Source organism: Penicillium chrysogenum (genome assembly GCF_028827035.1).
Source record: "Penicillium chrysogenum strain IBT 35668 chromosome Unknown utg000005l_segment0_segment0, whole genome shotgun sequence".
NCBI classification, from domain to species: domain Eukaryota; kingdom Fungi; phylum Ascomycota; class Eurotiomycetes; order Eurotiales; family Aspergillaceae; genus Penicillium; species Penicillium chrysogenum.
This window is the reverse complement of record NW_026622753.1, coordinates 6,176,432-6,200,537: the sequence shown is the minus strand read 5'-3', so window position 1 is coordinate 6,200,537 and position 24,106 is coordinate 6,176,432. Positions and strand designations below refer to the sequence as shown.

At 50.2% G+C, this 24,106-nt stretch overlaps 10 protein-coding genes across 10 annotated transcripts; 3 read left to right on the top strand and 7 right to left on the bottom strand.

Moving 5' to 3' along the window:
• Positions 1-376: 376 nt before the first annotated feature.
• On the top strand, positions 377-2,695 carry trpB (tryptophan synthase TRP5; the record flags this gene model as incomplete). The annotated part of the gene is made up of 3 exons (XM_056716501.1): positions 377-512; positions 581-884; positions 964-2,695. 3 exons carry the CDS (start codon positions 377-379, stop codon positions 2,693-2,695), a joined length of 2,172 nt encoding a protein of 723 aa, XP_056564123.1.
• Positions 2,696-3,392: 697 nt separating this feature from the next.
• Positions 3,393-5,326, bottom strand: N7489_010751 (H(+)-transporting V1 sector ATPase subunit B; the record flags this gene model as incomplete). Its single annotated transcript, XM_056716500.1, has 8 exons — positions 3,393-3,679; positions 3,763-3,981; positions 4,037-4,625; positions 4,683-4,844; positions 4,900-4,935; positions 4,989-5,008; positions 5,075-5,159; positions 5,228-5,326. The coding sequence occupies 8 exons, from the start codon at positions 5,324-5,326 to the stop codon at positions 3,393-3,395; spliced, it is 1,497 nt and encodes a 498-aa protein (XP_056564122.1).
• Positions 5,327-5,584: 258 nt separating this feature from the next.
• Positions 5,585-5,845, bottom strand: N7489_010750 (uncharacterized protein; the record flags this gene model as incomplete). The annotated part of the gene is made up of 1 exon (XM_056716499.1): positions 5,585-5,845. The coding sequence occupies one exon, from the start codon at positions 5,843-5,845 to the stop codon at positions 5,585-5,587; it is 261 nt and encodes an 86-aa protein (XP_056564121.1).
• Positions 5,846-6,330: 485 nt separating this feature from the next.
• On the bottom strand, positions 6,331-8,457 carry N7489_010749 (universal stress protein family domain protein; the record flags this gene model as incomplete). Its single annotated transcript, XM_056716498.1, has 5 exons — positions 6,331-6,508; positions 6,569-6,630; positions 6,695-7,434; positions 7,504-7,579; positions 7,603-8,457. The coding sequence occupies 5 exons, from the start codon at positions 8,455-8,457 to the stop codon at positions 6,331-6,333; spliced, it is 1,911 nt and encodes a 636-aa protein (XP_056564120.1).
• A 775-nt stretch (positions 8,458-9,232) lies between these two features.
• Positions 9,233-9,589, bottom strand: N7489_010748 (uncharacterized protein; the record flags this gene model as incomplete). Its single annotated transcript, XM_056716497.1, has 2 exons — positions 9,233-9,451; positions 9,548-9,589. 2 exons carry the CDS (start codon positions 9,587-9,589, stop codon positions 9,233-9,235), a joined length of 261 nt encoding a protein of 86 aa, XP_056564119.1.
• Positions 9,590-10,195: 606 nt separating this feature from the next.
• On the bottom strand, positions 10,196-10,730 carry N7489_010747 (uncharacterized protein; the record flags this gene model as incomplete). The annotated part of the gene is made up of 3 exons (XM_056716496.1): positions 10,196-10,374; positions 10,407-10,457; positions 10,724-10,730. 3 exons carry the CDS (start codon positions 10,728-10,730, stop codon positions 10,196-10,198), a joined length of 237 nt encoding a protein of 78 aa, XP_056564118.1.
• A 1,333-nt stretch (positions 10,731-12,063) lies between these two features.
• Positions 12,064-14,051, top strand: hemA (5-aminolevulinic acid synthase HemA; the record flags this gene model as incomplete). The annotated part of the gene is made up of 2 exons (XM_056716495.1): positions 12,064-12,397; positions 12,451-14,051. 2 exons carry the CDS (start codon positions 12,064-12,066, stop codon positions 14,049-14,051), a joined length of 1,935 nt encoding a protein of 644 aa, XP_056564117.1.
• Positions 14,052-14,819: 768 nt separating this feature from the next.
• N7489_010745 (DNA-directed RNA polymerase I subunit RPA49) lies at positions 14,820-16,435 on the bottom strand (the record flags this gene model as incomplete). The annotated part of the gene is made up of 4 exons (XM_056716494.1): positions 14,820-15,713; positions 15,784-15,849; positions 15,910-16,235; positions 16,297-16,435. The coding sequence occupies 4 exons, from the start codon at positions 16,433-16,435 to the stop codon at positions 14,820-14,822; spliced, it is 1,425 nt and encodes a 474-aa protein (XP_056564116.1).
• A 1,518-nt stretch (positions 16,436-17,953) lies between these two features.
• N7489_010744 (putative MFS transporter) lies at positions 17,954-19,853 on the bottom strand (the record flags this gene model as incomplete). Its single annotated transcript, XM_056716493.1, has 7 exons — positions 17,954-18,555; positions 18,613-18,666; positions 18,727-19,083; positions 19,139-19,261; positions 19,329-19,489; positions 19,552-19,723; positions 19,841-19,853. 7 exons carry the CDS (start codon positions 19,851-19,853, stop codon positions 17,954-17,956), a joined length of 1,482 nt encoding a protein of 493 aa, XP_056564115.1.
• A 1,784-nt stretch (positions 19,854-21,637) lies between these two features.
• Positions 21,638-22,985, top strand: N7489_010743 (uncharacterized protein; the record flags this gene model as incomplete). Its single annotated transcript, XM_056716492.1, has 3 exons — positions 21,638-21,674; positions 21,729-22,871; positions 22,942-22,985. The coding sequence occupies 3 exons, from the start codon at positions 21,638-21,640 to the stop codon at positions 22,983-22,985; spliced, it is 1,224 nt and encodes a 407-aa protein (XP_056564114.1).
• Positions 22,986-24,106: the final 1,121 nt, after the last annotated feature.

Here is a 24,106-nt window from a genome sequence, read left to right as displayed (position 1 = left end):
TGTCTTGTGTATTATGTAGCGATGAAAATGACTCGATGAGTGATGTAAATAATATCACGTGAGAACACCAACCCTACACCCATGTCTCGTAGATACGATAAGGTCAAGTGACTTACTATCTTATCAGCACGTGACCTGCGGGGCCCAGCGAAGCCGGCCTCGAAAAAGCCCTGGAGAGCAATTGCATTTGAGTCATACAGATCGTTTGCTCTTTTATAACATCATCTTGTCCCAGTCCTGACATAACAATCCACATTTGATTCATCCCAATTTTGCACATATATATAGGGACTGTTTGCCTTCCATTGACCTCTTCTCTTTCTTCTTATCACCACCCTCTCTTGCCCCGCCACTGTCACATCGCCTTTCATTCATAATGGAAGCTATCAAGCAGACTTTCGCCAAGTGCAAGGCTCAGAAGCGCGCGGCCCTTGTGGCATACATTACTGCAGGATACCCCACTGTTGAGGAGGCAGTTGATATCCTCCTTGGTCTCGAGAACGGCGGAGCCGGTAATTCAACCCCAAGTGAAAGTTGCTCACAGAGATGATCTTTACTGACATTCGATCTCACTTCACAGATATCATCGAGCTTGGAATCCCCTTTACAGACCCCATCGCTGATGGTCCCACTATTCAGACCGCTAACACAAAGGCGCTTCAGAATGGTGTCACCCTCACTACTGTGCTTGAGCTTGTCCGCACTGCCCGCAGCCGCGGTCTGCAGACCCCTTTGATGCTCATGGGTTACTTCAACCCCGTCCTTAAGTATGGTGAGGAGCGTATGCTCCGTGACTGCAAGGAGGCTGGCGTCAATGGCTTCATCATGGTCGACTTGCCCCCGGAGGAGGCTGTCCGTTTCCGCGACCTCTGCTCGAGCGCTGGGTGAGTTTGTCTATTTTTACTTATTTTCACATCTTTATCGCTTGTCTATGGTTATCCAGCATACTTATTCCCATTTCAGTCTCTCATACATCCCGCTTATCGCCCCTGCTACCTCCGATGCCCGCATGCGTCTCCTCTGCAAGATCGCAGACAGCTTTATCTACGTTGTTTCCCGCATGGGCGTGACCGGTGCCACCGGCTCATTGAGCGCAAACATTCCCGAGCTTTTGAACCGCGTCCACGAATATTCAGGCAATGTCCCTGCTGCATTGGGATTCGGTGTCAGCACCCGTGAGCACTTCCTGTCCGTCCAGGAGCAGGCCGAGGGTGTGGTCATTGGCAGCCAGATTATCACTTGCGTTGGCAAGGCCCCTGCTGGCCAGGCTGCCAAGGCTGCCGAAGAGTACCTCTCCAGCATTACCGGACGTAAACGTGAGCGTGATGCCACCGGTGCCTTTACCCGCGAGATCAACGTCCTTGAGGCCGTTGAGAAGGCCCTGCCTTCTAGTCAGGTCCAGCCGACTAAGGTCATCACCGATGCCGATACCCCCGCCGGACCTGGTCTTGCTGACCAGATTGAGGCCCTCAACGTCACAAAGGATGCATCTTCCCAGCCCTCGCGCTTCGGTGAGTTCGGTGGACAGTATGTCCCCGAGTCCCTTATGGATTGCTTGAGTGAGCTCGAGCGCGGCTTTGATGTCGCCAACAACGACCCCAAGTTCTGGGAAGAATTCCGCTCATACTACCCCTACATGGGCCGCCCTAGCAGCCTTCACTTGGCCCAGCGTTTGACCGAGCACGTTGGCGGCGCCAACATCTGGTTGAAGCGTGAGGACCTGAACCATACTGGTAGCCACAAAATCAACAATGCTCTTGGACAGATTTTGATTGCCCGTCGCCTGGGCAAGACCCGCATCATTGCCGAGACCGGTGCTGGCCAGCACGGTGTTGCTACTGCCACAGTTTGCGCCAAGTTTGGCATGAAGTGTACCGTCTTCATGGGTGCCGAGGATGTGCGCCGTCAGGGTCTCAATGTCTTCCGCATGAAGCTCCTTGGTGCTTCTGTTGTTGCTGTCGAGGCTGGAAGCCGCACCCTCCGTGATGCAGTCAACGAGGCTCTCCGCGCCTGGGTCGTCGAACTCGATACCACCCACTACATCATTGGCTCTGCTATTGGCCCCCACCCGTTCCCGACCATCGTCCGTACTTTCCAGTCTGTCATTGGAAACGAGACCAAGGAGCAAATGCAGGCACAGATTGGCAAGCTCCCCGATGCTGTCATCGCCTGTGTTGGCGGCGGTAGCAACGCAGTCGGAATGTTCCACCCCTTCTCCAACGATCCCAGTGTGAAGCTCATCGGTGTTGAGGCTGCGGGAGACGGCGTTGATACCAACCGCCACTCTGCCACCCTCTCTGGTGGTTCCCACGGTGTCCTCCACGGTGTCCGTACCTACGTCTTGCAGAACGAGCACGGTCAGATCTCCGACACCCACTCGATCTCTGCTGGTCTGGATTACCCCGGTGTCGGCCCCGAGCTGAGCAACTGGAAGGATTCCAACCGCGCCACTTTCATTGCGGCCGATGATAGCCAGGCTCTCGCTGGATTCCGTGCCCTCGCCCAACACGAGGGTATCATCCCCGCCCTGGAGTCCTCGCACGCTGTCTGGGGCGTTATGCAAATTGCTAAGACCATGGAGAAGGACCAGAACATTGTCCTGAACCTGAGTGGTCGCGGCGACAAGGACGTCCAGCAGGTTGCCGACGAGCTGCCCCGTCTGGGGCCCAAGATCGACTGGGATCTGCGCTTCTAAGCGCTTCGAACATCATTTCTATGCTTTTTCATCCGGATGGATTTCCCACGTCTTTTTCTTCCTGGGGTTTTTTTTCTTCCCTTTTTTGTTTTCTTTTTTTTTTTTCGGTCCTCGGGCGAGACAGAGGCTTCATGACCCCTTGATGCATTGCGGGATGGTCATGAAAAAGCGTTATTATTGCAGTCTTTCCTTTCCCTTCATTTGGGATTTATTTTTTTTTGGATAAAACTAGAAAACGGAAAAAAAGAGATATTGATATCCCCTTTACAGTCTTTTTGTTTTTCATCTTTCTGGACTGTCTTCATAAACATAGATAGCTTTAGGCTAGGAGAACAATGACAGCCTATCATCTACCATCTACAAGACCACTCACTATCCGCACAAGATCAACGTACAAACCGGCCATCCCATAATTTTATAGAGAGCACAAATAGCCCGTGAAATAGATTCGATAATGTATCATGCTTGAGCAAGAAGAGACCAAAAGAAAAAGACAACCAAGAAACATACGAACGGCCGCACAACAAGAACAAAAGATAGGAGTATATGCAATTGACATCGAACAAAACGGGACCTACTAATCCCTCGCCAGGACGCTGGCGTTCCACTTCTACCTCGCACCAAAAGATAGAATCCCCGGCGATAGTTTACTTGAACATAGCACAAGACTCGGGATTCACCTCAATACAGCACCACATCATGCGTCGATCAGGTTCTCACCCGAGTTATCGCGGGTATCCTTGTTAGGGATCTTGCGGGCATGGCGGGCGTAGAACTCGTCGAGAGTGCGCTTGGGGACACGGTTGAGGAGTTCCTTGGGGTAGATGCGGAGAAGGTTCCAGGCGATGTCGAGGGATTCTTGGATGGTGCGCGACTCATAGGGAGACTGGCTGATGAAGGTGCGCTCGAACTTCTCGAGGAATTCGAGGGAGAGCTTGTCTTCCGAGGAGAGGGCTTCCTCTCCGACGACGGCTTTCATGGCGGCTGTTTGGGGTGGTTAGAGGTGTTCATGTGATTTGGGAGGATGGAACAATGTAACGCAGTGTCCTTTGGGGTGGGTTGCTTACCGGCATCACGACCAATGGCGTACTTGGCGTACAGCTGGTTGGACACATCTCCGTGGTCCTTGCGGGTGCGGCCCTCGCCGATGGCGGACTTCATCAGACGTGATAGAGAGGGCAGGACGTTGATTGGTGGGTAGATACCGCGGTTGTCGAGCTGACGGTCAATGAAGATCTGACCCTCGGTAATGTAACCAGTCAAGTCGGGAATGGGGTGGGTGATATCTGCGTGGGTATGGTTTAGTGGAGTTCAGCTTGAGGGGTGGATTGGGCAACGCACCGTCGTTAGGCATGGTCAGAATGGGAATCTGCGTAATAGAACCATTACGGCCCTCGACTCGTCCAGCACGCTCGTAAAGGGTGGACAAATCTGTGTACATGTAACCGGGGTAGCCACGACGACCGGGGACTTCTTCTCTGGCAGCGGAAACTTCGCGCAGAGCATCACAGTAGGCTGACAAGTCAGTCATGATGGTCAGGACGTGCTTCTCGAGCTGGTAGGCGTAGTATTCGGCGGTGGTCAGGGCAAGACGAGGAGTAATGATACGCTCAATAGTAGGGTCGTTGGCCAAGTTCAGGAACAAAGTGACACGCTCCATACTACCGTTCTCCTCGAAGTCGCGCTTGAAGAAACGGGCAGTCTCCATGTTGACACCCATGGCGGCGAAGACGATCGAGAAGTTCTCCTCGTGGCCGTCGTGAACATCCTTGGTGGGCTTAGCCAAACTTGCTTGGCGACAGATCTGCGCGGCAATCTCGTTATGTGGCAGACCGGCAGCGGAGAAGATGGGGATCTTCTGTCCACGGGCAATGGAGTTCATCGTATCGATAGCGGAGATACCGGTGGAAATCATTTCCTCGGGGTACACCTTGTCCATTCGTTAGCTTCCCGTAGTCCCATCTCATATCGGTGGCAGTGCGCATACTCGGGAGTAGGGGTTGATGGGCTGGCCGTTGATATCCAAGTAATCCTCCGCCAACACCTTGGGACCCTTATCGATAGCTCGTCCTGAACCGTCGAATGTTCGACCCAACATGTCCTCGGAGACGCCAAGCTTCAAGCTGTGGCCGCTGAACTCGACTTTAGTCTGAGCGATCTGTCAGCACATCCGATATTCAAATCATTACCGCGAGTAATTGTACCTTCTTCACATCGATGCCGGAAGTGCCTTCGAACACCTAACGAGCTACATTAATGTCTTGCATATTAGGGGCGAGGTTATATTCCGCACCTGCACAACAGCGCGGTTTCCTATTTGTATACATAGCAAGTCAGCTTTCATACTCCTAAATAAACGGCAGAATGTGGGGAACGGACCTCTGGCTTCCAGTACTTGACCACTGCGCTCTGAGCCATCGGGGAGCGTCAAGGAAACGATCTCGTTATAACGGGGGAACTTGATCTGTTTGAGAATGTTATCATTAGCATATAATTCCCACTATATTGTCAGAGCATCATATGCCAACTCACATTATCGAGGATAACCAGCGGTCCGTTGATGCCTCCGATGGTATTGTAGCGGAATCGGGGCTTGATGGAGGACATCCGGGGGTCAATAAAGTCGGCCATGGCGAATCTGATCCTCCACGGGCGAAATTCAGAGTAGAAAAGGCAAGGATGGGGGAAGAGAGCAAAGGTGGGACTGGGGGGGTTGGTCCAGCTGTCTCGATGGGGAGCTTGGGCGGTGACGTTGCACGTGATGAGGTCCAAGATTGCGTAGACCGGGTCTTCATTTCTTGGCGTTTGCTCCTCCGGGCTTTTATATTGCACGTTATACTACAGTTCTTGGTGTATTTGGATTATTTTCGATGATTCACATTATTCCTACTAAGAACACAAATAATGCAATGGCGGCAGCCAGACTAAATCTGACAGGGATATCAGCAGATCGAACGCTAAGCAGAAGCGCTGCTCTTTCGTCCGCGGCGTGGTCGCAGTGAAGACCCCAACAGCAGGCAGTTCACTAGATCTGCTACTGGGAGTCATATCCACAGATTCTGTACCCGGAACACCCACATCGCCAAGCAGCGCAGCATCAGGAGCAGCCCGGGTACTACCGAAGCGCAGTGGTCTGCGCTTCACTTTCATAATGGACACCATTAATGATAACCCCTCCCGGGTTGAAGCATATAGACCCGAGGCATATTTTTGATTACCATAAAATATTCGGAGTAGTTACATTATAAATGAAACAATGATCTATGAATTTATCCATTTTCTATGCATATATGTATTGTATGAAGCCCAGCGGAGGGCGGACATGTTTTGTTCAAGGTGTCATGCATATTAGAGGCCAATACTAAGCAATTAAGGTAGGTAAGTAAGATTGCTGACGACGAGCAATAATAACACGGAAGACCCGATCAAAAAAGACAGTTGAACCAGGAGAGAAGAAACTCATAGTAATAATGTGAGATGCTAAGCCCATCAAAAGCAGGGTATCCATACGCGTGAAATAGAGACAGCGATAATCCTTCTAACGAACCATTCAAACGCAGTGCAAGATAGGCGCCTCACCATGATCCGATCCATGAAAATGCAAAACAGAAATAAACACAAAGAAAGAGAGTGGATCAGTCCACTTTAGCTTGAGCAAGGCTCTTTGGGGTAACTAGATTATTGGATAGGCGGACATTTGCAGTGCCCTTGAGTTTGTCTTTCCACGTATGCCTCTTCAACTTTCGGCGTGCAACCATTACCGGCACAGAGGAACTAGAAAGAAGATAGTTGGAGAACGATCCGAGAAGGACACTGAAGGTAAGGTCAGTATTGTCTCCTGCAGCACGATAAATAAATTCAAGTGTTACTCACCCCTTCAGTGCACTCTGACCCCGGGCGCCCACAATAACGAGTGTGGGCTCAAGTTCATCAATCTAAAAGTCATTATAAGTATGGATCAGAGATTATAAGGAGGTCGAGAGCAGACGAAACACTTACAGCTTCAGTGATCATAGACTTCGGGTTCTTGCAGTGTATCACCTCCACGGCAATACGGACCTGCAAGACCGTTTTCCGCAGCAGCTTCACACAGGTCTGAGACACAGTCTCAACTGCCCTCACTCGTTCCGCCTCAGCTATCGACGATGCCCGGGAATCAGCAGAATGCGTCTTGCTGGCAGTACCAGGGCCAAGTCGACCGAGTATTGTACGGGACCCATAATTCTGGTTGGCTTCTTTCGTCTGGGTGCCAACGACAGCCGTTGCATCTTTCATCACCTTGGCTCCCTCGCCGACCTGCACCCCTGACGCAGTAGTGGAGTCCTCGTGCATGGCGTAGATGGCGAAAATCGTGTCTCCATCTCTCAGAACCGTCCCGATGGTCCATTCAAGGGCATAGACGGACTCTTCACTCAAGTCAGTTGCGATCAAATATTTCCGACGGCGACGGCGGATCCCATCGCCTTGATCCTGCGGGCTTGAAAAGTTCCCGCGGACAATTGTTCGGATGGAACGGTTGTGAACACCATTATCAATAGCTGACATGGAAATGCTAAGCTTCTGGGCACGATGAATGTCACCGATCTCGGCTTCATCCTCTGAGCCGTAAGGTGTGCCAGCCACTGACTGAACACGCGGGGTGGGGATGTCGAAACTGGTCTGTGGATGAACCACAGCTTTCAAAGCAGATTTCCGCGGTTTCTTCTCCTGTCGTCCACTTGGAACATTGGGGGATTTTTCTATATAATGTGGTATTAGTATGCTGGATTCCCCATTTAATAGAAGTCCCGAGAAGGAAGGCAACGTACGTTCTTCGGCCTGCTTGAAATTGTCATCCTTGGATTTCTCAAAGTCGCTTGGCGTTATAGATGTGATATCCGAGTCCTTCTTTTCTTGCGGCCTCGTACACCCTCCAGGGTGCTGTCTTCGTCGCTCGAAGTATCGTTGGCTTCATCTTCACTGCTTTCAATCATGTTCTTGTCGCGATCGAACACGTCCTTGGCTAGTCGCTCCCCTCCCTCTTCCACAGCTGTCGGTTTGATATAATCAGGCAGGCTTCCATGGGGTTTAGCCAACGCCTCATCTGACTTGTTGAATGCATCGTGCATGTTGAGCGACTTCCCCTTCCCTGAAGTAATAGGGGCAGGCGTCAAGGTTTCAACGTGAACGGAATGACTGTCGGAGGAACTGGGGCGACCACGCTCCGGTGAAGACGCAGAACGGGAGTCGAGAGACGATCCACGCTGGGAAGATCCCCGTGATGAGTCTCTGTCTCTGCCACGCGAAAAGCTTCTCGGGAAGAGGCGGCCAGACATTATGGCAGCCACACCCTTGCGGCTCTGGGACCGGTCTCGAGCCTGCAAAAATCGCTTTTTGGCGTGCGGCTGCTCTAGAGAAGTAGAAGCGACTGCATCATTGTCAACGGTAAGGCGACCTGCGGCTGAGCTGACAGTGTCAACGACCTGGTCGGATGATCTACGAGGGAAAGCCTCGCGGTCGGCGGTGTGTCTCTCTGGCGAACTTGGGGCAGATGCCATATCTGACGAACTAATGCGCAAAGGCGATGATACGAGTGGCTCTGGACTGCGGATTCCGCCTGCTCTGGGCGAATAGGTTGTCCCGCTCGCACTCTTAGATTGCTGACCAATCTGCAGGTTCTGCAGTGCACGGCTTAGACTCGGTTTGTCAGTTATTGATATTGTAGACCGACCATCCAAGCTTTTCAGTTCAGTGGGAGAAGTTCGACCAGTGTGGTACGACATGACGACACCGCCTCCGGGTTGTGGGGAACTTGAGAGTCGCCGTGAGCGGAGTGGTGGGGCGAACACGTGAACGAGTCTGCCAAGGTCGTCCCGAAGTCGTTGTCGGACGCGTGAGAACGCAGTCTTACCTCTATTGGGGCCCTCCACTGTTTCGGATTCAGCGCTTTCCTCAGAGTAATCTTTCGGTTGCTGCGGAATTGATACAGCGCTTTGATGTGGTTGTGCGTAGTAGCGTAGCCTTCAACGAGTTGACTGTAGCTTGCGTGCGAGCTAAATGACCAATGGGCTCCGGTAAGTGATACGCAAAGCAGCAATCTGAGATGACTCTCTGAAAGAGCTCAACGTTTGAATACACGACCAGCTAGCCAAGCAGCGAGGGCAGCTACTGTAACGACTGAAAAGGCTTCAGACCAAGTGTTGCCCATTTGTTTTGCGCAGCGTAAGTTGTTCTTGGTATGATTAAGGGAAAAAGAACACCAAGGAAAAACCAAAGACCTATGTAGATTTGGGGAAGGAGCCTAAGTTGAGGCTTCTTACTCCAGCCACAGTGGCTACATGTAATATAAATTTTACGCTCGGGGCAATCTACTTCCTACAACAATATCATACACGACGCTTACGATAGAAACAATACCACTAACAAATTACACAAGAACACTCGTCATTGTATTTCTTGTCATATACATCACCCCAGTCTCAGTCACGATCCGGTCTCGGCATTCAAAGTGAGTGAAGACGGTTTTACCGGGTCTTAGCCCAGACATAATACACGGTGTCAGTCAGTTCGGTACCGGGGCCAGCGGAGGATGCCATATTCCGGATAAAATGCAAGTGATAGCTGATGGCTATGGGTTGGGTTCTCGACAGTGAGATACCAGAGACCTATTGAAGGAACTAGCCGAACAGCCATCTTAAAATTGGCCCGTCCACGCCCGACGACGGCATTGGGCAAGAAAGGAATGGCTGTGGCTAATTTCTTCAATTCCTGCTCGGCCTGGGGAGCATGAAAGGATCGATATATTGGTACCAATTTGGACGTCGACAGCATGGTAGGCGCTCCTTGTGGAGTTGGTTAAGTGTAGACACAGACGCTGACATCGTCCAACCCCTGCTGCCGCATCACAGCGTCCATCTTGATTGTAGGATGAAAATCCGTATGGATGCAGGCGTATCGCGGGCTGCGGAGTCCTCCTTCTTTTTCTTCTGGATGGGGTTGTGGTTAGCTACGGCGGCAGCGGGACCTAATACTTGCCTTTGTCGCGGTTCAGGTAAATGGTTCCCGGTGGAGGATATCTGATACGAGCATAACACATACCCGTATATGAAGATTCTGCGGAATATTCACCATTTCACATCTGTCACTAGCCCTAGAACGCCTTTTGGCAAAGTCCCTGCGTCATTGCAGCATATCCCGGGTCGGGTGCAGTTCACCCCGAACTGCTATTTTCCTTCGACCTCATCCCAATCGCCGAACTGCAACCCTGGAACAAGGAATACGCTAGAAAGGCCCTCTCGGGCGTAAGTAGGGGGGGCTAGCGGCAGTATTGGTTTCGAAACGGCCCTCTCGATAAAGTCGGCGAGTGATTCGCGCGCGGAGGATGGGCCTAATAAGGCTGATTGCGGAGCGAAGCGAAGCAATATTAGACCATAGATCCCCGATATATATATATATAGAGTAGGATAGTAATATCGCTACTAAAACCTTCATCTAGATCTTCTAGCGTCTTTTTAGAGGCGACTAGTATTCTCCGGCGGCTAGAGTGACATTCTTAGCGGCGGTAAAGAGCGTAACCGTGTCCTCGGAGGAAGTAGACGTGAACTTCGCGGCGAAAAGAGGGAGGAGAAGCAGGAGGGCGACCCTAGCGAGGTAGAGAACGACGTGTAGGACACCACATAGTGCGGAAATTTCGTAGGTATCTAGGTATAGTTAGTATCGGGGGCTTACTTACTATCACGGGCGTAAACGCGGCCACCGGACGTAAGGGGTAGGGCAAGTGGGCCTTAGTAATAACTAGGACGCTGTGTTAGACTTAGTATCATACGTTTTAAGGCGTGGGGATTACCTCGAGGCGAGCAGACAAGTAGGCGTAGTAGTAGAGATAGGCAGTGGGCGTATAAAGAAGAGAAGAAGAAGAAGAAGGGAAGAAGAATTGAATGTATAGCGGGTGGTAGAGGGCTTGCACCTACTTCGCTCCGTATGACTATCTAGAGGCATAAGGCCCCCAAGGTCACTAGTAGAAGTTAGTGTGGCAAGAACCCTTCCCACCTGCCATATAAGGGGGATGTATGAAGAGAAGTATCAGGTTAAGTAGCCAGATGGAGAAGAGGTGTAGTGAAGGAGACAATGGGGGTTTATGTAGTCAGGCAAACAAGGAAATGAGAAGTAAAGGAGAGAGAGCAAACACAGACCTGAAAAGCAGATTATTAGATGTTCCTCTCTTTTCTTCTCTCTTTCTTTCTAATGTATCCTGCTTTACCATTTCACATTGAAATCACTTCTTACATCTCCATATAGCCCATTGATAAGATTCATATTCTAGACCCCTTCAATGTTTTCAGTTGGTTGCAAAGAACTTGATAACTAGTGTGTGCTTGCAATACCAATTGATGCCTTGCACTGCCTGCCCTGTCTGCCACCATTATCCAACGAGACTTATCGACGTTTGTAGGTAATTCTGAACAAGAATCACGCCTTAAATAAAGACATCTGGAGAAGTCACCCATTGGAGAAATTTTGATATTTCGACGGATAATGGTTTCTTGGGTTGGTCATAATATCATATAGTATTCTCAGGTTCTAACAGACTACATAGGTTGACACTGAGATAAAAGCCTCAGCGTTACAAACTAAAATCATGGCTGGTATCCCATGGAATTGGCTTGTAGTACTCACAGTAGTATTGGCTGTTATAATCTGTCCAACCTCTTCTATCACCTTGCCAGTTAACAACTTAAAAGCCCTAACTGGCCTAGTAGAATTGCAGAAGAATTGCCTTCAACTATAAGATGTGTAGGTGCGCATTGACATGTGGAGTGTTGATTCTGCTCTAGGAAAGGATCTACCATAAATGGTAGTGCTATAAGATCCCCGAATGTAACCTGCTGTGGCAAGATTCCTTTTTCGTTCATTGGAAATAGTAATAGTGCATAGCACGTCTGAATGATATGTTGGAACAACCAAAGATGGATTGGCTGACATGTAACAAGAGTAACATGAAGGTGTGCCCGAATGGTCCCAGAATGTGCACTGCAGGGTATACTCATCTCATGTATTTATACCTTGTTTATGCCTGGCAATGAAGTTCAATATTTCAATATTTCAGCTGCCGAGGTATGAGATTAATATACAATATACGCGAAAGTGAAGTGGCAAAGAGCCCTCGGTAGTGAGACACCTCGGAAAGGAACATCCGTTTGAACGTTGGGACCAATCAGAGCCTTCCATATGTAAGCCGTTCCAGATCCCGCCAGATCAGTCAGCCCCCAATTTTCCCTTCGGGTCCGGCTTTTTGGTATTGTGAACTACATATCTCCTCGAATTCACGGGGATTTCTTCTATTTTGTTTCTCGTTTTCTCAATTTGGCTCAATTTGGCTCAATTTAACCATGGAGGCTCTCTTGCAACAGTCTCGCACGATGTGCCCTTTCCTCAAGCGCACATCCCCCACTACCCTCCGCACTCTGTCGACCGCTACTCGTCCTAGCCCGGGAGGTGGAACCATGTCCAACCTGCAAGTCCTGGGTCGCCGATGCCCAGTCATGAGCAAGGCTCTGGCTGTGCAGAGTGCCCGTCTTAGTGGCACCAAGCGCTTCACCTCGCGCGCCGCCGGAGTCGCTGGATGCCAGTCTCTGCGTGTTCCCACTGGCAAGCGGGCGCTTCACACCACCGGTGGTCACCCCGCTAGTCTTGCCTCTGGAGGGTACGAGAAGAATGAGCGAGGTAAATTGAGTTTGTGAAGCTTGGGCTTTGAGCTGTTTCTAATCTGACTACAGGAAACCCTAACTTGGCCAATCCGCTCCGCTCGTCCCCTACCGCCGCCGGCGTCGGCACTGCAGTCCGCGGTCCCCGCCCGGAAGCCCCAGCCAACGAAAAGTTCAACTATGGTAACTTCTATAACGCGGAATTGGAGAAGAAGCACAAGGACAAGTCCTACCGCTACTTCAACAACATCAACCGTCTCGCCAACGAGTTCCCTCGGGCTCACACTGCCTCGGCCGAGGAGCGCGTGACCGTCTGGTGCTCAAATGACTACCTGGGCATGGGTCGTAACCCGCAGGTCTTGGACTCCATGCACAAGACTTTGGACACCTACGGAGCCGGTGCAGGTGGTACTCGCAACATCTCGGGTCATAACCAGCATGCTGTCGCCCTCGAGGATACACTTGCCAAGTTGCATGGTAAAGAGGCCGCATTGGTATTCAGCTCCTGCTTCGTGGCTAACGATGCGACCCTGGCAACACTGGGCAGCAAAATGCCCGATTGTGTCATCCTCTCGGACAGTCTCAACCATGCCTCGATGATCCAGGGTATCCGACACTCCGGCGCAAAGAAAATGGTCTTCAAGCACAACGATTTGGAAGACCTTGAAGCCAAATTGGCCTCATTGCCACTTAGTACCCCCAAGATTATTGCCTTTGAATCCGTATACAGTATGTGCGGATCAATTGCGCCCATTGAAAAGATTTGTGATCTCTCCGACAAGTACGGTGCCATCACCTTCTTGGATGAGGTCCATGCCGTAGGAATGTACGGCCCGCACGGAGCTGGCGTTGCTGAGCACCTCGATTACGACGTCTACGCATCGCAGGATACAGCTTCCCCTCAAAGCACCAAGGGCACAGTCCAGGACCGAATTGACATCATCACCGGTACCTTGGGCAAAGCCTACGGCTGTGTCGGTGGATATATCGCAGGCTCGGCAGCCATGGTGGATACCATCCGCTCCCTTGCTCCTGGTTTCATCTTCACCACTTCGCTCCCACCAGCCACCATGGCTGGTGCGGATACCGCCATCCAGTACCAGTCCCAGCAACCCCGGGACCGCATCCTCCAACAACTCCACACCCGGGCAGTCAAGACCGCCCTCAGTGATTTGGACATCCCCGTCATCCCCAACCCCTCACACATCGTCCCCCTCCTGGTCGGTGATGCCGAGCTGGCCAAGCAGGCCTCTGACAAACTTCTCGAGGAACACGGCATCTACGTGCAGGCCATCAACTACCCCACCGTTCCCCGCGGCGAGGAGCGTCTGCGCATCACCCCCACCCCAGGCCACGTGAAACCGCTGCGCGAGCACCTCGTACAAGCCGTGCAAGCCGTTTGGAACGACCTAGGCCTCAAGCGCACCAGCGATTGGAAGAGCCAGGGTGGTTTCGTCGGCGTTGGTGTCGAAGGCGCCGAGGCCGCCAACCGGCCCATCTGGGAGGACGCCCAGCTGGGTCTGCAGGCTGGCGAGACCCTCGAGGGCGCTGTTGCTCGTGAATTTAACGACGCAGCTGCCCAGGCCGCCGTGCCGCTCCTGAAGGCTGCTACCCCTTTGACCGAGAAGGCTTACTCGGGAATGAACTCCACCCCTGTTGGTGTGGTTGCGTAGGGCAGACGAACCCCGTCTTTACGCCTCTCGGTCTTTAGGGGTAATTCTAGTTGCATTATTCCCGTCCACTCATTTTCTATAATATTCTGTGCGGACATAACATATGCATCCGTCAATCATACCACCGCACATATTTGTGTCATATCTCCTGTCTGCTTTTGTCTAAATGATGTAGTCATCTTCCAGCTTGCATTGGCCGTGGATAACGCTTTTGTTGATGTATGCCATTGATTTGGTTGGCAAGACAAAGACTAACGTCGGATATACTGATTTTGTATCTATATCGATCGAGTGTCATTTATTGGGCTCAAGTGGATCAGGTTAGAATGAACAGTGTTGAAGTGGCCGTTTGCTCTCTTTGCATTTCAAATATGTTTCGATCTTTGTAGCATGCAAGTGCTCATTAGTATGTAAGTAACGGCATTCGCTTGTGTATATATAGGGCATTGATATATACACCCGTGGGTCTGAAATGCCTCCACTCTATTTGCAAAGCAGCTGCTATACGATATATAACGCCAATAGAGGTTTACTTCTATAGATCCTACACATGTGCCATTAGGCAAAGAGGCTCGGCCCAAGTCATAGAAAAAAAAAAAAAAGGCAAACCCAGATAAAGAAACGACCAAGTAAGGTCCAAAGTCCCTTTGGCTATGTAACAATGTCTCATTGATATAGAAACAGGTAAAAGTAACAATTTTGAAACACAGAGCGCCATATATTCCAAGGACGTCTAACAACTCAAGACCACCAAACCACAAATCAACCCTACTTCCGACCACCACGGCTAACCTTAGGGAACTCAACAGGCACACGCAAACGAGCAACACGACGCGCATGTGCCTCCGCACGTCCACCCTTAATATTCCACTTGGCGAACTCCGTCTCACGCGGCTTATCAATGCGACAACCAAGCTCGCGGAAGTACTGGTGAATAGTATTCGGATCGAGACGCAGATCATCCCGGAGATCAGAAGGATCCGTGGCAAGCTCGTTAGGCGCATTACCACCCAGCGAGCTGGAGCCTCCATCACGCGCCGGCTGGGGCGGGATATGCAGCGAGAGGGCACAGATAGTAGTGTGCAGGAGGGTAAAGTCGTTCTTCGAGACGTAGCCGCCGCTCGGCGCGAAGCGACGACGCACAGCATCGATCACAGACTCCGGGAGCAAGTCGGCGGAAGCGGAGTCGGCCGCAGCACCGGGCTTGGGCTTCGTGACGGCGCCGGTGGTGTTTGAGAGGATGCGGCGGAGGTCTTCGCGGGGTGGGAGACGCTTGCTGCCTGGGCCGCCGCCCTTGGCGCTTGCGCCGGCGTTTTTCAGTGAGCGGCCGAATTCGATGAGCAGCTGGATGAAGCGGAGGACTTGGAGGTGGGTTTTGTTGTCGGAGTTGACGACTGCGCCGACGCGGTTCGAGACGTAGCGTGAGACAGTTGTTACGCCGAGACCGGCTTCCACTTGCGATTTCCACTCGTCCACGCCGTTCAGTTGGCTGAGGGTTGAGTGGCTGCCTGGAACGAGGGTCTCGATTGTGTAGACGTCGGAGGGGTGCGAGACGGCGAGGTTCGGCGTTGGGAGGGGCTTGGCCGCTTGCACTTCGGCCTGCATGGCGAGCGCCTTGGCGTGGCCGGAGGCTGTGTCTGCGGGCAGCGAGGAGATGAGGGGCTGCGCCGGCTTGCGGGACGGCGCCGGCGGGGGCGTTGGAGAGTTGGGCGTTCTCGGCCATGGATTGCACGGCCTTGCGGGATTGTTTGGTTCCGAAGGTGTTGGTGAGGGCTGTGCGTTGGGCGCGCATGGTGTTCTGGTAATGCTTGTTAGTTTGGTGCTGCTGATATATGGAATTGCGGAGGGGAGGACATACCATCTCTTCGTCTGAGTCTTCTTCCTCGGACTTGCGGCTTCTCACTGCTCCTCGTAGTGTAGCTCGCCGCACCTCCACGACCTTCCATGTCTTGTGCTCTGGGTCTATAACTGCGACGTAGTGCTTCACGTGCGAGTCGGTATCGTCTCCTGTGCCTTCACGGCCGACAAAATCCATCTTGGCGTGGTCCGAGGACTGGAGCAGCATCTCTGAAGAGACAATGCCCGGGTTCCGAGTCGCTGCCGCAGATTTGGAGACATTGGCGCGGCTTTTGATATATGGGTTCCAGCGGAGGGATTTTGAGCTCTGGAGACCGGGTGTGTCGGCTATAGCGCAGAATTTCAATTAGAGAAAGTTCCCAGTCTGCATAAAAAGCCTTCAACTCACCAATTACCGGTGCCAGCTCGCTCTTATCTTCAACAACGCTGGCGGCCAGCGGGGGCAGCTGGTGCAGCGCAGGCTTTTTGCTTGGACGTTCATTGTCCGATGAGCGCTTGCGCTTTTGATCTGTTTTACTGGACGGCATTATGGCGTTAAAGACGAGAGACAAAAGATCGTAGCTCTCGAGATCGGCTTTAGCGCGGTGAAATAAAATGTCTGGACTTGTCTGGCAGAAAATTTTACGAGCGGAGACCAGGCAGGCGGTGAGTATTACGGCTTTCCACACAAAGAAATATTGACGTACATGGAGCGTCAAGCTGATCTGGTGGCGATATCCAGACTACGAATATTTGAGGATAGATACTCAAGACGGTAGCTACGCTCTAGGTTACAGGATTACATTTACAAGGAGTAAAACAAAGGTTGCACTCATCAAGTCATCGATTCATCTGCAGTAGCTAAACGAAGACCTCCGAGTTATTCCATGGATTTTTGATAAACTCCCGGAAGAAACCTCTCCACAACTTTTGACCAGCCCGAAGGAAGGCCGTAAAGATAATGAGAATTGACCAGTCACCCCAGTGCCGTGCTCAAAGACCGATGGTTTGCACCGGCCCTCCAACATCCACCTAAACACAGGAGCCTCTCCGAGTAATAACCATGCATGACATCAGATCGTAGACGTGAATGAATCCGAGGTGTTGGAATGTGGGTAGACTGTTGTTGTAACAGCGGATTCCGCCAATGCGATCTGCGATTTCTTCTGAATGATGGTCGGAAATCTTATCTGTGCAAGTAACTCGTTGGAATGAGGGGCGTGTCACGAAGAAACGAAAGTCGCAAAGTCGCGTCGTCAATTGTCGTGTTCAGCGTTTAACCATGAGCTCGGCAGGAGAGCTGAGATGGAGGGGGCGAGTAGATTATTTGCTGATTAGGAAGTCAGTATCACGGTTCCCCGATCGGAAGCTCGATAGGCTTGCGCGAGACTATCGGCGCGCAATAGAGTGACTTACGATCTGGCACGCATCTTTCTGCGCTTGCGCTTGAGACGGCGAGTGCGCTTCTTTCTCCACTTGTCTCTCATCTTCACTCTGTTGACTGGTTAGTGCATTGCTCTCGAGGAGACCTTAAGCTTTGGGAAGGATACTCACGATTTCGATGATGAAACAGAGATAGTAGAAAGAAAGATGAAGTGAGGGCGGCCCGAGATGACTTTACGTACAGTGCGGCTGAGTCAGCCGCCCTCGCTTAGGCCCCACACGTGACACTTCAAGCATCCATCTGTGACGGCGGCACATGACTATGCCAAATTAGGAAATTTGATAGGGTTTCACTCCATCGAGGTAATTGGGCAAACCATTTGAAAATAATTTATGTAACGTACAAAGCACGAGTGGAGATTGTAGGGCAATGACGTTAGTTCAATTCAACATCCAAGATAAGAGCAATGCCATTACTATGTATTATTGACTAGCTATAGCTCTAAATTAGAACCCGTGAGAGTTTTGATGCCAGTGTTTTCTCTTGGGTATACCCAGCCGTATATTAGACATATATACCACAAGCTTCATCACTCATTAAGATTCGCGGAACCGCAAGACGAGGTCCACAAAAGTAAAAATAGAAGGTGCATCATACGGAAGTATCCATCCTGGATATTTTCTCAGTATGTGTACCGGTAGGTGGGCGCCAAATCGCCGAGATATTCCTCTTCATCCTCGGGAATCGCAGCAGGGTCAACAGGGGCGCGGTCACGTTTCTTGTTCTCAAACCACAGGGCCACCATGTAGAGTGTGCATGATAGACCGGCGAGGCAAATGAACGAGAGGCAGATGATATACCCGGTTCGGAAATCTGTCACGCCATTCTTTACAACGAAAGAATAAGTAGCGATGATTCCACCAATATTACCGAAGCCAACCTGCCATGCGGTTCCCACGCTGCGTCGATGATGGCCACCCAAGTTCATGGCGAACCAGCATACAATGACAGGCATGGCGCTGTAACAGCCGCTGGTGACCAGAAAGAGTGCGCCAAATTGCGCGCTGGTACTGTTGTGGATTGTCATGAGCATGGCGAAACCGGCAATGGCGATCGCCATTGGAATCAAGGTGAAAATGAACCGGTGTCGCAGCCGGTCAGAACAGAAGGCGATTACCATTGAGAAGCCGAATGCTGCAGCCCAGGGAGGAATGGAGTACAGCTGGGTTTTGATCGCACTGTAGCCGTAGGTCTGGATAATCGATGGTGCGAAGTATGCATATCCTGCATGAGAGTGAGCGACGACTCGGAAGAGCATGTAAGGAAAAATGATATACGTACCATAAGCCGGGACAATCAAGCCGAAGTACATAAAACCTCCGATAAAGACCTTGTCTGAGGGAAGTCAGCGCGCTGCAATCAATTGCAAAAGGAGGGGTATCGCGCTGTACTTACAGTCCTTGAACACACCCAGAACCTCGCGCTTCCCCAAGTGAACATTGTGCGCAGCCTTACCGACATCCTTGGCCAACTTAGCACGCATGTATGTGCGCTCTTCCTCGTTCAGCCACTTAACATCCTCGGGGAAATCAGCAATGAAAAAGAACAGGATGATCGCGACCACGCTGGTCAAAACGCCCTCGATTATAAACACCCAGCGCCAGCCACTGTAGCCGCACATGCCATCCATCTTTGCGATTCCGCTGGCAAGCAGACCACCGAAGGCGCCGGCCAGGGAAGTGGAGCTAAAGAAGAAACTGAAACGCTTCTGAGCCTCAGAGCGTGTGTACCACATGCCCAACAGATAGAAACCTGGCGATCGCAATTAACACCTGTCGTAGGAGATTTTGTTGGTTTTTGCACTTACATCCAGGGAACATGCCTGTCTCAAAAACACCCAAAAAGAAGCGGGTAGCCATCAGTCCACCCCAGTTCTGTACCAGACCCTGGAAGAGCAAGACCAAGCCAAACATGAACATGCATCCCGTCACTGATTCCGAATTAACAATCTGCCCTCAACAAAATTGCGCTTAATCGCACGGGGCGCAAACACTTACACCAGACATGGGGCTTCAACTTCTTGAGCAAAATGTTTGACGGAATCTCGAAGATAATATACGGCACGAAGAAAATCGTGAGCGCGGTGTTGTATTTCGTCCCATCGACGATGTTCAAATCCTCTTTAAGTCCAAGAATAGCGGCATTGCTAATATTAACTCTGCAGGCCGACGATGTCAGATACAAGCAATGCCTGGTCACACGACGCAATGGTAAGCTTACCTATCCAAAAAGGCAAGCAAGTACAAAATACACAGACAAGGTAGAATGTGCCAATCGACCTTGGCTTGCAACCTGCGCTTGGTGGTAGTTGTGAGAGGAGGCAGAGCGAAGTCCGTGGAACTGGTCTGACTTTCGCCCTTCTCGACAGGCTCTTGGGTATAGGCGGGTTGTTCTGCGCGGAGGAGTAGCTAATTGTCAGCAGGAGTTGACAACGATGCGCTGGCGCGCGCAGACTTGCTAAACCCTAATAACAAAACAAAAAGTCCTACATGTATAGGATCGGACATACCTGAGACACCCATGATGAAAAGCGAATTGCACCCGGGGATTTGGAATAATAATAACGGGGAAGGAAAAAACGAAGGGGAAAGTTTAGCTTTTTGACCGAATTCTCTCAAGCGCAGCTCACCGCAGGGACGTTACCGAGGTGCTACGCTTGACGGGTGACGGGTCTCGAACGTGGGGTAACTTCCGGAGTTACGGAGAGCGAAAGAAGCGAGGCTGAAAGAGTAAATTGACCTTGGCGAGTTGAAGGATTCGAATTGCAAAGGATGAATCATCCCTTGAATATCGGTCGAGCCCGATCTCGGCCACTAGAGCAAGCCCCATTTTTATTATTTATTTATTATTTCTCATTTTTGCTTATTTCTCGGAATATGTATAACATACACATACTCTGCTAGTGCAATATATGCAATTAGATATCCATCTTTACACCTTATTTTACCCTTTTACTACTTTACTATTCTGTGCTGAGAATTCCCTCTCGTCCATATCCCTGTTTCCCCGCAAAATAGCTTGGAAGTCACGTGTTGAATAAGCAGATATCCACATAGTGCGGGGGTGCATTTTGGTATTTACTATTACTATTAGTATTAGTATTAGTACTATGATAAGCTGAATTCATTCAATCTGTTTATGACTACTGTCTTTGACTCTATATACTCATTACGGAGTACGGTGTAGAGTATTAGCAGATATGTAATAGTTATTAACCAAAAAATAAAAATAAAGAAGGGATCTTCATGTCTCCTTGGCCCACTGGTTCCCACTCCACAAGCTTCCAGTGGTCCATATAGCCAATAGTCCCAGCCTTTGATCATCCACACCATGAAACTGGACAGCTGAAAACCCATGCCGGCGCCCACACCCTTTGTTGTACTCTTCCCAATTCGCACAAGCTTTAGCTCCACGAGTGTCCTCGAACACATGATCGGGCCGAACGGCACTTCCTTCTTGATATCTAGCATATCTAGGGAGCTTCAGGAAAATTCATGGCTTTATAACTGCGATGTATATATCTCTAGCTTTTAGGAACGTCATTTTCGGTAATTTTTAAAATAATAGTAAGATAGTATTCTACTCTCTTTGAACTTGATATATAGTGCAAAGAAGTTTTATCAAACTATTAACAAATTGGGAGAGAGGATGAACATATGGTTGTTGAGATATAAATGTGGAATATATCGCATTCACTATTGTTTTAGGGTGGCCACTCGCTTGTAAAATACGTTATATGAACCTTTGATGGGACGCGACACATCTAATTCTGGCTCACACTGGTTCAGCAAAACATGCACTCAAGGGAGTCCTGTCAGACTTACCACTTCCTCATATCCAGATAACGGGAGTCCAATGTAGCATTACAGAGCCAACCAGCATCCATTTCCGCGTCTTTCCCTATTGGTTTAGGGCGTGCCAAGTGCGAGAGCTTGCCTCACTAGCAATTCAGCAGACTTGCGGGTGCCTAGGTATTAGGAAATGCGCATGATGTTGGTTGTTTGCTACGTATAGCAGTTGATCGAGTCAGCTGACCGTGAAAAGGCTGGGCTAAATATCCCCCCTTAAAACAAGCATGCCGGCTCCACTTGGGCAACATCTGACGTTCTGGCGCAAAGAACCGCGTCAGAATACACAAGGGCTTTTCGAAACAAGAACCTTTCCAACTTTTTGTCTAAACCTTGGCAGAGGAACTTCACCCTGCTGTCCATGTGTTGATTCCAGCAGTCCATTGCGTATAACAACTCCGCCACCCAGCATATCCATAAACCTCAATCACTTTCCCCTCCAGGACCTTATCAAAGAGATGGGGTGTAGAGGGCTCTGGAACCTACGCATCGATGGTTGGTGATCGCCCGTATTATACGGGGCTTGTAAACGCTAACATACTCTTTTAGGAAAATGGTACCGCCTCTATCACCCTCGAGGGCGGATAAGTCCCCCTGACAATGAGTCGACATTCCGAACAATCAAAAATTTATGCGATAAGCCCGACAATCTTGAAGGATGGGAACCAGTCCCGTTTCCTAGCCCAATTCACTCGAATCTAGATTATGTGTACACTGTCGATCTAGATGCTGGTACTTTCACAATCTCACGATGGAGTGAGCTTGAAGGATCCACATCATTGGCACCTTCGGCAACACGGATGGATCTCGCCAAGATTCAAGAGGCATCTAGCATAAATCATCATATGGTGCAGAATGCTCAGCATATGTCTAGTGAATATGTTTGTGGAAGCAACAATAAGGCGCAAGCAAAGCAATTCGAGACGTTTGAAATCGACTTTGGCATCCCTACACCCATGAACGAGCTACAGGGGCGGTTCTTTACCGACCTCGTTTTTATTTGGCGCTTCTATGTCGATGACCCTTCCACATGGAGATACGATTCTCCTGTATTCAGGGTACTATGTATTGCTTCCTTGCGTCTTGCGGCCTGGGATTTTGAGGTGTCTTTCGATTACAACGTCGAGCTTCCAATCTCATTCGCGTCGATTCCTCTTTGGAGCTACCCCGACGCGGACGTCTATTGGTTCCATGGGTACCTTGTTGTTTTACAAGATGACGTTGAATCTAATGCCATGATAAACGGAGCCGTCTCAAAAGCCGAGTCATATATTGGAGACTCACTGATTAGGCATAACGATGTTCGCTTGATTGTAATTTCACCACGCCATGTCGCTTTCGTGGAGCTTTCTCACGAGGTCGTTCTGGCCTCTAGGAGCCTGACATTGCTTTCCAACCATTCAGCGACCCGATGTTCATCTGGGTTCCGTGCTCTAGCCCGGGTTCTAACTTCAAACTGTTGGAAGAAGCCTTGCGTCTATAAGGAGAAGTGGCCGGTCAACATGCCGCCTGAGGTTGTTCAAATGATTCTTCATGAACTAGAACCGCGAGATGCCGTAGCATTTTCTCAGGCATCCTTCACGACTGAGCAATGCTACTACGCTTCAGAATCCCAGTTCAAGGATATTGACGTGCAAAGTTTTAAGTCCTCTATACCTTGCTGCGGCAAGCGCACTAGGCTGGAGACAGACGGTATTTGTTGTTCTAAATGCCATGCTTGGCAACACTTGGAATGCGTCGGTCTGGAAAATTATTCTTCCAGCGATCAGTACGTTTGTAAGGGCTGCCAGGAAAGAGGCAGTTTAGTACTTGACCCTGGTGGGATAAATGGATTCAGCCGTCGGAAAATCAGAGAAGGATGTCACGTTAGAGCTGGAGGTTCTGTTAAGTCGCTGCAATTGCGACTTTCTAAACCTTCCCATTTACGACCGGAGCTACGATTCATTGGGAATCTTGTCTCAGTTCCACCTTCGCTCATACAGTACACAATCCTTTTTAACCACTCCTTCTCTGGGCTTGCTTATGGTTTGGAAGATAGCTTCTAACTCGAGATCGTTAATAATCCGAATCTCACTCCCTCCGGGCTCCAGGAATCTCACTCCCTTTCTATGGCAGCCTATTCGGTGCTTTTGGTATGTAATCTAGAGGCGCTCCATATGATCTGGCAGAGGCCAGAGAGGGGTGGGGGGGGGGGAGAGAGAGAGAGAGAGAGAGAGAGAGAGAGAAGGTTGTATTCTCTATCTGTGAGAGACTGGCTAATGTACTCGCTAACAAACATGTGAAGCCTGACAACCCAGGCATCTGTCTGCCTGTCATAACACCATATCATCTTTGATTGGTTCAACTTACCCTTCCTATCACCGGTTTACTTACTATGCTTATGCATGGTGCCTGCTCAGGTGCCCAGACAATTTGTGATCAGATAAAAACGAATGATGAAAAATAACGTTAACTGAATCAATTTTAGATTCCTTCAATTTAGAGATCACTGGCAGAAAGAGGAACGTTGGTATCATGGGGTACATTAATGGATGGTGGATCTCTTGAAGGCCAGGCTAGCAGGCTAACAGGCCAGGGTAACTACTATGTAGTTAACAACTGATAGCAGGATCCGGGAGCTCTTCTTTCTTCACACAATCCACTTCCCTCTCTCTGTGGCTTTCCGTCTGTTAGACTCAACATTTCTCTATGTAGGCAGGATTCTTTTGTCTTCCCAAAATGAGCTGAAACCAAAGGCATCCAAATATTGTTGAGAAATCTTTCTACCCCTATAGGGAATGCTGTCCCCCAGTATGTAGGACACTACGTGGTTAAGCTATCTCGCATTGTTTGTTTTGTGCTACGGCATCACTCCAGTTCTGACTTGTAGCTCCCTTTGATGTGGTCTCTTCTCTATATGCTTGCCCGCGACACCAGAGAGAACACTG